Source organism: Brassica oleracea, chromosome C1, assembly GCF_000695525.1.
Source record: "Brassica oleracea var. oleracea cultivar TO1000 chromosome C1, BOL, whole genome shotgun sequence".
Classification (NCBI taxonomy): domain Eukaryota; kingdom Viridiplantae; phylum Streptophyta; class Magnoliopsida; order Brassicales; family Brassicaceae; genus Brassica; species Brassica oleracea.
In genome coordinates, this window is record NC_027748.1 from 11,905,837 (window position 1) to 11,918,137 (window position 12,301).

Below are 12,301 nucleotides of genomic sequence, written 5' to 3' on the forward strand. Positions count from 1 at the left end.
GCAGACCAATGGCCTTCAACTCAACGAATACCAGAAGCTGTAAAATATCTCGTCCAATATCTCTGTATGATTCTCGTACCTCGACAATTTTTTATATATCAAGCTGCTTACGATCATCATGATGTATTTACCTGGCTAATCGCCCTGGGTAGGTTTCAGTGATAAACACAGGATTTTGGTTACTTGTACGTATGAAGCCATTTTTAACTTACAGATGCTTGCACAATAAAAATTCAAACAAAATCATCCTGACAGAATAGACATCTCATTGTCTTGCCATCGACATGAACAAGCCCTAATCAGACAAAACAACATTAACACGAATGTATAACCTAACCAGACAGGTTTCATCAGAAATTAGCTACTTGTACGAGATAAAAACGATTAACGAATGAAGAATGAAGAATTAATTTGAACCAGGTAAAAGGCGTCTCCTTTGCATACATCTACGATCGATGCAGTCTATTCACGGACATCTAAACAACGTACCTGAGTTTTCAACATACCTAAGGAGAAAGGGCGAGAGGAAAAATTATGTGCAGCGGAATCGGAGATGGATAAGAATTCGAAAGTAGAATAAGAGAAAACTTGAAACAATTCTGAAAACCTACTTAATCCCTTCAATGTATAAAATTCTGAAAATATAGGACTCTTAATTGAAGATGATGAGTGTGAAAGGATGCAACTCTTAAAAAGAAGATAATTTGCAATTTGTTTAGAGACGCCTTTGAGGAGATACAATGAAGGCGTCTATTGCTAATGTGAATCATGGCGTCATACCATTCAGCCTAAACAAATCGTATCCCTTAAAATATATTCTAGGAACCATCCTCATCGTTAGATGTTGATTTTTTTTTCCTATAAAAAAAAGATGACTTAAGCGGTTAAAGAAAAACTGGTTTGCTATTATATATAGATATACATTGGAGCATTTTCACCTCTATAATAGAGATCTCTATTTTAGAGGAAAACATAGAGGTGTACATTGGAGATGCTCTAATTAAGACTCGGCTCAATTTTATAGATAATCTGAGCTCTACGGTTAGCTTACGGTTAGCTTATCCAGTTAACCTTCTCAGATAAGTTTTAAAATACTACCATGAGGCATGAAATAGACATGCATATGTGATAAGGCCCCTCCAAATAGGAGATAAAATTTAGGCTCATAACATATTGGATAAGAACATTGCACCTCTTCACCTTTGATCACCATATTGCTTAACCATCGATCAAATATATAAATTACTTTAGAAGAAGCTTCGCATTCAGAATTCAAACAAACAAAAAAAAATCTCCAAAGAGTGTAAGAATCTCGTCTAAACAAAACGCAAAAGATATAAAGAGAGTAAGTAAGGGTACAAAGAGATCTGAGTCTTAAAATCGCCTTGGGCGCTCCTCCGCTACATTCACTCTGATAGCTCTACCCTCCATGTTCTGCAAATACAAGACACAAAGAAAGATCGAATGAGAAGATCACCACAAAAAAAATCATGTAACCTTCTTTAGCATAACCATATGAGGAAGGTACCTGTCCATCAAGAGCAGCGATAGCGTCGTTGAGTTCAGTCTCGTTAGACATTGTGACAAACCCGAATCCACGTGAACGGCCTGTCTCGCGGTCATAAACCACACGAGCTTCCACAACTTTGCCATGCTCACTGAAAACTTGCTCTAGACGACCGTTGTCCACTTCCCACGGTAGGTTTCCCACGTAGACTCTGAATGCAGGCTCGTACACCCGAGGCTGACGTTCTGGACGTGAGCCTCTTGGAGCTGCCTTGTTAACAGTCAAAGCCCGTCCATTCAGATCCTGACAAAACAAGAAAAAGACCAACCAACACAGATGCTGCTCAGTAATGTTCTCATAAACACACCAACTCCTTCAAGCAGAAAGATGAAAACTTTGGCTGGATTAAGAGCAAATAAGGGAAATTATGAGCCAGCACAAGACATGCTACTACTTGAGAAAATGCTTGTTGACATAGAAACTTACATAACGGTTAAACTTCTCAACAGCAGTCTCAGCTTCTTCGACGGTACTCATAGTCACAAATCCAAATCCACGACTCTGATCGGTCTCCCTATTGTAGATAACCTAGAACAAGAAGAATCAATCAAACGTTATCTCTTGGAAGTAGAATACAAGTGAGAGCTTAGAATAACACCAACTACACACATATATGAATCAAAACCAAAAGCATGGAATGTCAACAGATACAAACTCAGTCCACATAATTCTCATCACTAGGACAACTCTCTCGAACCAGATACGCTCCAAACACTCAAAAGCCAAGAGCTTCACCTTCTCTCATCCATTTTGAAATCACATTTGATGCATATAGCAATGCATAATGAACACAAAACGCATCAACAGAGGAAGGAATCGAGCAAAATCACAACTTTTATTCACCTCGGCGATTTCAACAGTACCAGCTTGCTCGAAGAGCATAGCCAAGGCCTGGCTGTCAACGTCGTACGCCAAGTTTCCGACGAAGAGCTTAGCTTCCTCCGGTGGCTCCGGGAAATCGCCACCTCCACCTTCCTCTTCCGAGAGGGACGCTTCAGGCTCGCTCTCCTCGACGGCGACCGAAGCGCTCACGTCTCCGCTTTCCTCCCCGTCTTGCTGAGCCCAATCCGAAGTCTGTGCAACGGAGGAGACGAATGAGGACTTCTTAAGGTGGGGTTTGGAGTTGAGAGAGAGGGAGAGGCTGGAGAAAGAGAAGGGGAGGTTAGTGCGTCCGGTGAGGAGAGAAAAACTAGAGAAGCAGCGAGTTTTGGAGGAGTGGATAGTGGAGAGTGAAGGATGGGAGAGAAGAGTGGAGGAGGAAGAATCCGCCATGGCTAGAGGCTTTAAGGTTGAGGTCAGTATTGAAGAAGCCATTGGAGAGGAAGGGGAGGGTTTTAGAACGGTGCGATAGATAGGGATAAGGAAGGGCCGAGAGTGCAAGAACGCCAGAAATTTCGATACCAAATCCAATTAACTATTTAATTAAATATAAGGGCAGTTCTCCTAAAACCAAAAAAAAAATGATCAAAATGTTTTATTTAATAGTTAAAATGACACTGATATCTTAGATATAAAAATAAAAACAAAAAAAAAAATTAAAAAAGTTAAAAAATTAAAAAAAAATAAAAAAAGAAAATTTATCAAAATGACCAAAATATTTTATTAAAGTGGTAAATATACACGTATAATCCTAGGGTTAACTAATCCAAACTTTAGGATTTTGAGTTGAGGAGTGGGAATTTGATATTGATATTTAAAATTTTATAAAATAAAAAATAAATATTAAAAATTTGAAAAAAAAAATTTTTTAAAATAGTTTCAAAAAGTATTTTCGAATTACAAAAAGAAAATTTTAAAAAAAAAAAAAATCGAAAAAAAACAATTTATAAAAGAAAAATTTTATAAAAAAGTTCGAATTTGAAAACATATAATCTAAAATGATAAAAAAAATTATTATTTTTTATTTTTTTATTTTTTTATATATCTAGGGTATTAGGGTCATTTTATCTATTAAATAAAACATTTTGGTCATTTTTCTCCTTGTGGTCTATTTTTGTGATCAAAACTTGAAAATTGTTTATTTAGGATTATAGTTTTAGATTATATGTTTTCAAATTCGAACTTTTTTATAAATTTTTTTTTTTTGAATTTTTTTTTTTTTTTTTTTTTAAAATTTTCTTTTTGTAATTCGAAAATACTTTTTGGAACTATTTTTAAATTTTTTATTTTTAAATTTTTAATATTTATTTTTTATTTTATAAAAATTTAAGCCTCAATCCCAAATCCCCACCCCTTAAATCTAAACCATAGGGTTTGGATTAGTTAACCCTAAGGGTATAAATGTATATTTACCTATTTAATGAAACATTTTGGTCATTTTACTTCTTGTGCTCTATTTTTGTGACTAAAACGTTTATAGTGATATCCTATGGTATTTCTTTAAATATAAATATCATAAATATATCCACTTGTCGGACAGACGTGTATTCTCATATGGTGGTAGAATTATCGACCGTAGAATCGTCTTTGTAATATTTCTCAGCGTTGTAATAACATAATTAATCAGACATTAAAAAAAAATATATTCACTTGAAAATCATTTAAAAAATAAAAATATTTGCGAGGAAAGGTTATATAATTCAGTGGTTCAGTGTTGTAGGCACAGGGGGGTAACCCACGAATTGATAAAAATGGTGGAACCAAAGTTTAAACCTGAAAAACAAAGAGAACCGATTTTTATAAGTTTAGAGTTTTTATGATGCAAACAGAAACAAATATGAAAACGAATGAAATGATGATGATAATGATGATAAAACAAGATAAATAAACAAAGAATAGGATGGAGTCAAGCTGCTGGATGTGTATCACTCTCAGCTTGATTAGATGATGAACTGAAGTGGATTTGCGGAGGAAGGTTTGATTGAATCTCTCAATCTGATGGAATGATGGATCGAAGTGATTGACTCTCTCAATCTGTGTACTGAGCTTGTTTGATTTGCACAAACAAACTAGACTCACGAAATCAATAAGACAGCAAAAAATCTCTCTTTGAATCCTAAAGACCGTTATTTTATACAAAAAACAACTTTGATAAAACTGAATAAACTTTCTATTAACTTGGTGATTAAGGGTGTCTCTTTAGAATGACTATCTAAAAGCTTATATAATGCTCTGGAAACTAATTCTAACGTTCATAAGAAGAAAAGAAAGGAAACAAATCAAGCAAACTAACAAAATCGGAAACTAGCCGTTGGAGCCTTTTATGGGATTTTGGCTCCAAGTGAGAAACTTGATTCTTCTTGAACCTGGACGGTTTAAGGGGATAAGAGAGCTTCCTTGGGATCTTCTGGATGGCTTGAAAGGTTCTGATCTCGTGCCTGCTCTGAAGAGAAAAGAGCTGTTGGACATTAATGTCGGTTTGCTCCAAATAAGGCAGATTTGAGTAAATGAGGATCCTCCTGATCCAATGGTTGCTGGTGCATGGTATGAACTTGTAGAACTCCTCCTGGACTCCTAGAATATCTCCTGATTTGTTTAGTCTGGATGTCTTCTGATCGGAATTGATTGGCTTGGAATAGATTAAACCGAAAGATTGTCCAATCTTTCCATATATGGCTCCGGTTTGGTTTAATGACTTCTTCAAGAATCCGCCTAATCCTATGGGTTCTGGTGCAGCTAAGTACTTCTGGAATACCTCCTGATTGGTGAAGATGATCTCCTGGTTCCCATAAATAGGTCTGGGTCGAACCAAGCTGAATTGGTTGAAGACTTTCCATAGATGGTGTCGGTTTGGCCGGTTCTGGGAAATTGATCATAACACCTAATTTCCGTAGCCAATTCTCCTGATCTTGGGCTTTCTGGAAATTTGATAAACTCCTCTTGACTCCTATTATGGGTTTTGCTTCAGGACGCTCCTTATTTAAGCTTGAATCTCCTTCTAAAGTCGGGTACTCGCAGATGGACGGGGTGAGAAACCTCTGACTTATAAAATTCATAACTTCTGTCTCCGTTAATATTTTGGCCCAATTCCAATTGTCCTGAACTCCTTCTTGAGTGTAGAATCCATAAAAATTAGCCTCGTCATTTAAACCCTCCTGGTTTGTAATATATGTCATTTTTAGTGCACGTATGTCCTGACTGGCGCCTTGACTGGTTGAGTAGGGCTTTGGGTTGACCTCTGGTTCAGTTGCTGATCTGATGACCACATCATTCAGTCTACGGTTTAAATTTAATTTGCAATGAGCTACACCGGTTATGCAATTTGATATACATTATCCACCACTCATAGTCTTCTTCTTCTGAACATTTGTGGTTACCTTTTTGTACGTTTGAACTCTACGAATGCAATGTTCAACTTCTTTCCATCTTTTGATTTTTTTTTAATTAATCCGAAAACGGAAATTAGTTCAGATTACAAACAAATCAACCTAAGTCGGAAATTTCCTAACTAACTTCGTTCCACTAGTCTAGATCCTAAATTCCTGGGAACCAGTTACCGTTTTTATTATTGTCCCACATTGCTAATTCTTGGACAATATATAAGTGCATGGATAATTCTCCAATCATGAGTTAGTTTTTGGGTATAAGTTAGACCCATCACTAATATGGTATCAGAGCTCAGGGTAAAAGACCATCATATCATTTTCACATAAACAGTTTCCTACCTATGTAGTATGTACAATTGGCCCATATTGATGTGGTATTTTCGAGATGTTGGGTTTGGACTGTTTCCGTTGGACCGTTTCCCACCCACATCTCGAAGGGGCCTATTAGTGTCCTGCATCGCTTAACATAGTAATTCTTAGGCAATATATAAGTGTATAGACAATCCTCAACTCATGAGTTACGCCCATTACTAACAGTTTTCAACCGTTGACGTTGACCACAAGAAGGTGAGATTCACCTCATTTTCTCGGTTGCCGGCGATGTAGCTTGTAACCGGTGAACTCATCAGTGCGTGTAATCGTCACCTAAAATGAACTTCTTTCCATCTTGAATGGCCTACACTACATAGTCATGGTTCCTCGTGGTTATAGGAAGTATTGGACTTGATACTTGCATTAGCCTTGCATTTAGACCATTCAGTGATCGATGAAGGATTGCAATGCCATTGATTCATATAAATATATAACTCCTGCGAAGCCAAAATATATCAAACACAAGTTGCAAACAAAGTTCAGAAGACGTGAAAATGTTTTTAACTAGTCATGTTTGTTAGGTTAGGTAACTAGTTCTCAGGTTAAGCACTTATCAGATCTTCACCGAATCTTTTTTTTTGCTAAAGTGTAAATATCATTTCAGAAGATGAAAGTTTAGGTTTTACAAGATGTGATTAACAAAATATAAAACCTATAAACTTGGATCCATGGCAAAAAAAGTTAAAAAAATATGGAAACAAAAACAATCGATACTTTAGCTGTTCTGCTTGGGAGCGAACATGACTCGAAGTAACGATACAACCTTGAGTAGTCTAAGTGAAAGTGTTAACCGAGTTAGACAAGGAGGAGGACCCAAAGACAAGCGATTGAGGCGCACAACGCTAACAAGAAGCTGTTTCATCCAGTTGCCTGGACATTTCACCATTCCTCGGAAGAGTAGATACAATCCCGCTCAAGGCCTGCCCTCTAAGTCCGAGCTGGGCAGCGATCTGAACCAAATTCCAGTAAAAGACAGGACAACACTAACACATAAGCTTAATAGCGTTCGACTTGCTCAACCGCGCTCGTCCTCTAAGCCGGTTTAAAGCAAGGGGCAGCATCACCACTCAAGCCATACTGATATACATTAACTAACTGTCTCAATCAGAGTTTCCCTTTCTCCCCAGTAGCTTCATACCAATCAAAAAGCAGACATATATATATATATATATATTTCTAATGCATTGCATTGCACGTGCTTAAAGCTATAGGTTTTCATTCATTACCTTAGACAGAAATCCTTGGGAATTCATTGCTCGAATGTTTCAATCTTTTCCTTCATGGTTGGTATACTTTTCTTCTTTCTTTGATTCATCTTGCTTCGTTTTGGAGGTAGCCCATGAAGGCATGAACATATCACATGTGTACTATACTTTGAATAGAAAATTTCTTTTCCACAGTACAACGTCACATTTGTTTTCTCGACATCAAACCAGTCTTAAGCTGATTCCATTTTTTCATTCAGAATTGATCAAGTCGCACTCTGAGCTCTAATAAGTATTTGCTGAGTTTTAACCAAGGTTTGGAATTGATAATCTCGCTATAATTTCTCAACTACAAAAATTATAAAAAGTAGAAGCCTCAAGTACCCTACCCTGGATGGGTAGTTAAATACCTGACAATTACAACTGAATTAACCGAGCCCAACACGTGGACCGCACAAGCTCAACCGACACATATGGCCATTAAAAGTTCCAAACTTCTTGCTCGATAGCAGACCTATTTACCTAACTATATCTTTATGTGTTTGGAATCAACAAAATAAATGTTCATTTCTCCATCTGTCTAGATGAGCCGGATGAGAGATTTGTTCGTTTAAACATTAAAAGTACATGTGTCATCTGGATGGTTTATCTGAATGAATTTAAAAATTTAAGTTTAATTTTGAAAATCAGCTAGGTGATTCAAATTGGACTATCCGGTTGGAAATGATTCTCAAAATGATATAATATCTATTATACCCCTATACAATTCACAAATTACAAATTTAAATCTAATATCATTTTGTCACTCACGAAAAATGACAAAACCATAAAAACGCATTTTCTCATCAAAACCACAAAACACATTTTTCTGTCAAAACTATAAAACGTAGTTTTACTCCAAAATCGAATTTTCGTCCAAAACACATTTTCCCACCAAAACACATTTTCTCGTAAAATCCACAAAAATGTTGTTTCACATTAAAAAAAAAATCCCCATCAAGACCGCTAAAAACACATTTTTCCGCCAAAATCGCACAACACACTTTCTCGCCAAAACCGTAAAAACGGGTTTTCTCGTCAAAACCAAAAAACGCGTTTCCCACCAAAACCACAAAACATGTTTTCTCGCCAGATTCGTAAAAATGTGCTTTCCTGCCATATTCGTAAAAATGTGTTTTCCCGCCAGATTCGTAAAAACGTGTTTTCCCGCCAAAACTGCAAAAAAACGTGCTTTCCCGCCAAAACCGTAAAAACGCGTTTTCCACAAGAAAACATGTTTTCCCACCAAAACTGCAAAATACATTTTACCGCCAAACTCGTAAAAACGTGTTTTTCCGCCAAAACCGCAAAACACGTTTTCCTACCAAACCGAAAATGCAAAAATGTCAAAATGCTAATTTTAAAATTATTTCAGTATAAAAATATTTTAGTCTAAATAATAAAAATTAGTATAGTTAAAATTAATTTAAAAAATATGATTAAATCAAAACAAAAGTATTTTTGTAATTTATTTTTGTAATTTATTTATTAAACTCATCCGAATGAAAATAGAAATGAAGAAACAAACATAAATTTAAAATCTGGATAGATAATCTAGATAGATCAGCCAGATGGGTCATACACATGAAACAGTTGGATAAAGATGTATAATATTTCATCAATCACTGACTTTGGCGCTTCGAACCTGCCACGGCATAATTACACCAACCACAACATAATCTTTTGTTGCGACAAGTAACCACAAAAAAAAAATTATTTTCTTTTCTAAATGAACTAATGTGTTGCACATGTGACATGATGACATGGCCAAGGAAAAGGTGTATTATATTGGTCAGTTATACGGAGAAAAACAAATAGTTAGTTATTTTAGTTGTTACAAATTTCAAAATTTGAAAAATCTCCACAATCAGTGGACAGTAGTCAGCACGAATATGAGACCAGTCCATGAAAAGTAGGGCTGCTGAGACACATGACTGGTCACATGCATTATTTTTTCCTAATTTTAAGGGTAATTACCACAATCGATGATGCATCGACCAGAGTGAAATAGATCGTGGCTTTGGTCAAACATTGACAGGCTCGAACAACTTTGACCCATAAAAGTTACCCATTTTACAGAACATTCCAAGCCTCTGAATGATGAAAAACACCGCATGTGCAGTGTAAATTTGTAACTAGCAATCTCCTCCATCATGAGTACGCACATTTAATTTATATCGTTTTCATTTTGCGACGGGTCACTATAGTCAAAACAATTATACGAGAAATAAAAGAGACGACACAAATTATATTTATATTGATATCAAGATCAACACATCTGCTCTTGTTCCTACAGTTTTAACCTAATAAAAGATTCCTTAAAACAGAGAATCCTTACAAGGATCCTAAAAGAAGCAAGCCAGAGGTTGTATTCTCCTTAATTTTACCTCCAAAAAGAAGAAAAATCAAAAGAGAGTAAATTAAGGAGTACGGAAAGTTATAACTTAACCCCCTTAATTGGTGCTTTAATTGCCTTTACTATATAATTTTGTTTAATTGGCTAAAAGAACTTAAGTGGAAGGCCACGACAATCAGCAACGTGAACCCTTGCGGCAATTCAGCGCACCAGAACCAACCGTCAACGGGCCAACGAGAGAAGACGGTCGAGCCCCAAGACTGGAAGCCTTGGCATAGCTAGAAGAGGAAGCACCACCAGAAGGCGTAAAAAACGCACCGTTTAGCAACAAATCACCAGATGATCTCCAGTTCCAGCTCTTCCACTCGCTTTCGGGCGCGTCCTCGTGCTTAGTCACTTCTTTGCTAAATCTGATATTCGGGGCCACAAATCTGTTCCCTTGACTATTGATAGTAGGATTAGCACTTCCACCAATCGCGTACATCTCCCAATGTGTGTAGTCATTGTTCACCACATGGAAGTACCCATGTCTACACCTATAACACATCCAACATTGGTCCTAAAAATTTAGTCACACATCTCAATCACATTTATTTATCTACCCTAGAATAATCAAATACGTTTTTTTTTTACCTTGGCATTCTTTGAACAAGTCCTTCACCAAAATGGTTAAAAGCAATGGTGATTTGCATATTCTTGTCACGAGTGTAAGTATCACTATGACCAAGCAACATGACCTTATCATGATGCGTCATGTAATTGTTAGACAAAGTAATAGCCGTCGAGCCCATTATAGCATCAATAAGCCCATCGTCACAGTTAGACAACGAACAATGATCAACCCAAACATGACTCCCTCCGAAGATAGACACGCCGTCACCATCGGATATCGTTCTCCACCCAAAATGCCGTGGGGAGCTTCGCACCATAGCGTTCCCACCTTGCTTGCAGTCGTGTAAATGAATCCCGTGGATGATAATGTTGGTCACGTACTGGATCGTGATGCAAGGCCCACCAGCGATGTGCACGGACGCGCCACGACCATCTATGGTCTTGAAAGAGTTCATGATGAGCTCTTCTTTGAGATGAATGGTCATGTCTCGCTGGAAGATGATCCATAAGGGCTCGTCTTGAATCACAGCGTGTCTTAACGTTCCGGGCTTGGGGGTCACTGGGTCGTCGTTTCCTGAGTCGGTTACCACGTAGATACGACCGTCACGGCCGCCGATGGCGTTCTTGCCGAACCCGATGGCGCAGTCGGCGAGACGTTGGCGGTTTTTCTCCCAGTTTGAGTCGCATCGCCAACAGTCGTCGATAGGGTTACCGGTGGAACATGAGAGGTAGCCTAGCTTCCTTCTTGCTGCAACCGACGCATTAATGCTCCTGCAACAGTGCACAACCAACGAGATCAGATACTATTACAAAAAAAGCAGAGTTATAATTTAGGGAATTTGCATTTTTTATGGTCCCATTTGGCAAAAGAAGTGTCTTTTATAACAGTAAGCTGAGAAGTTGGGTTTCAAGTAAAATGTGGGTTAAAGCAAAAAAAAAAAAAGGGGTAAAATGTGGGTAAGAAGAGAGAAGATTAGTACTTGTGAACTTCTTCGACGATAGCTTCTGGGTCTGGAACTGGTGAAGAGAACATCAATGGAGCATAGAGAAGGAAGGAGACTATGGAGATAAAGAGCTTATTTGTCTGCATTTTTACTATCCGTACAGAGTAGCTCACTCTATCTCTCTCTTGGATCTAAGCGAGAGAAGAGGGAAAAAAGAATATGGAAGTTTTGAGTGGGAATAAGAGAGAAGCTGAAACTTTGGGGGTTTATATAAAAGATGTTGAGGACCCCCATACACTATTTGTTATTGGAATTTTCTGTTTAGGTCCCACTCTTTTATTTCTTTTTATATAATAATCCCAAATTTGAACCAATAGATTGCTTTACACACGCTACAATTAAAATCTTTGATTAGCTAATTGTTGACATTAAAACAAAAGCCTATAGTCTAAATTAGGTCGAAATGTTTTACTTTTCAAATAAACTCCACTCGCTCGGTTTAGCCGAATAAAAACAGTATGAAATTGGTTAATTATAAAGATCCAAACTTATCAACCATTCTAGTTGATAACAAACAGAGACGAAAGGCTCTGTTTATAGAATGTCAAACCAACAAAAAAAAAAGGTATCAATTTATAGCAGTTCCACTCAAAAAGAATTTAACAAAAGTTGAGATGTTATGTAAATCATAAGTTCATAACTTATTATAACCATGCAACAGAATATTTATTGCCTATAATATACTGAGAAGTTCTTTTTTGCATTTCATTAGACTTTACATCGTAGGTTTTAGATATACACGTCCGTAAAGAATCAGTTGCATATAGAGCAAAAACTAAAATACACCAGAAAGTGTCCATATCAGAACCGTTGATCCTGAACAAGGCTTTAATTATTCTGAGAACTAACTCTCCAACCATATACTATAGCAACATGTTAGG

General features: G+C 37.0%; 2 protein-coding genes across 2 annotated transcripts; both read right to left on the reverse strand.

Annotated features, from left to right (window-relative positions):
- Nucleotides 1-1,214: 1,214 nt before the first annotated feature.
- LOC106337557 (31 kDa ribonucleoprotein, chloroplastic) lies at nt 1,215-2,971 on the reverse strand. Its single transcript, XM_013776693.1, has 4 exons — nt 2,411-2,971; nt 1,994-2,095; nt 1,529-1,810; nt 1,215-1,434 (listed from the first exon to the last, which is right to left on the reverse strand). Exons 1-4 carry the CDS (start codon nt 2,879-2,881, stop codon nt 1,375-1,377), a joined length of 915 nt encoding a protein of 304 aa, XP_013632147.1. The 5' UTR covers nt 2,882-2,971; the 3' UTR covers nt 1,215-1,374.
- A 6,705-nt stretch (nt 2,972-9,676) lies between these two features.
- On the reverse strand, nt 9,677-11,587 carry LOC106297735 (probable pectate lyase 18). The gene is made up of 3 exons (XM_013733937.1): nt 11,397-11,587; nt 10,438-11,187; nt 9,677-10,340 (listed from the first exon to the last, which is right to left on the reverse strand). Exons 1-3 carry the CDS (start codon nt 11,504-11,506, stop codon nt 9,980-9,982), a joined length of 1,221 nt encoding a protein of 406 aa, XP_013589391.1. The 5' UTR covers nt 11,507-11,587; the 3' UTR covers nt 9,677-9,979.
- Nucleotides 11,588-12,301: the final 714 nt, after the last annotated feature.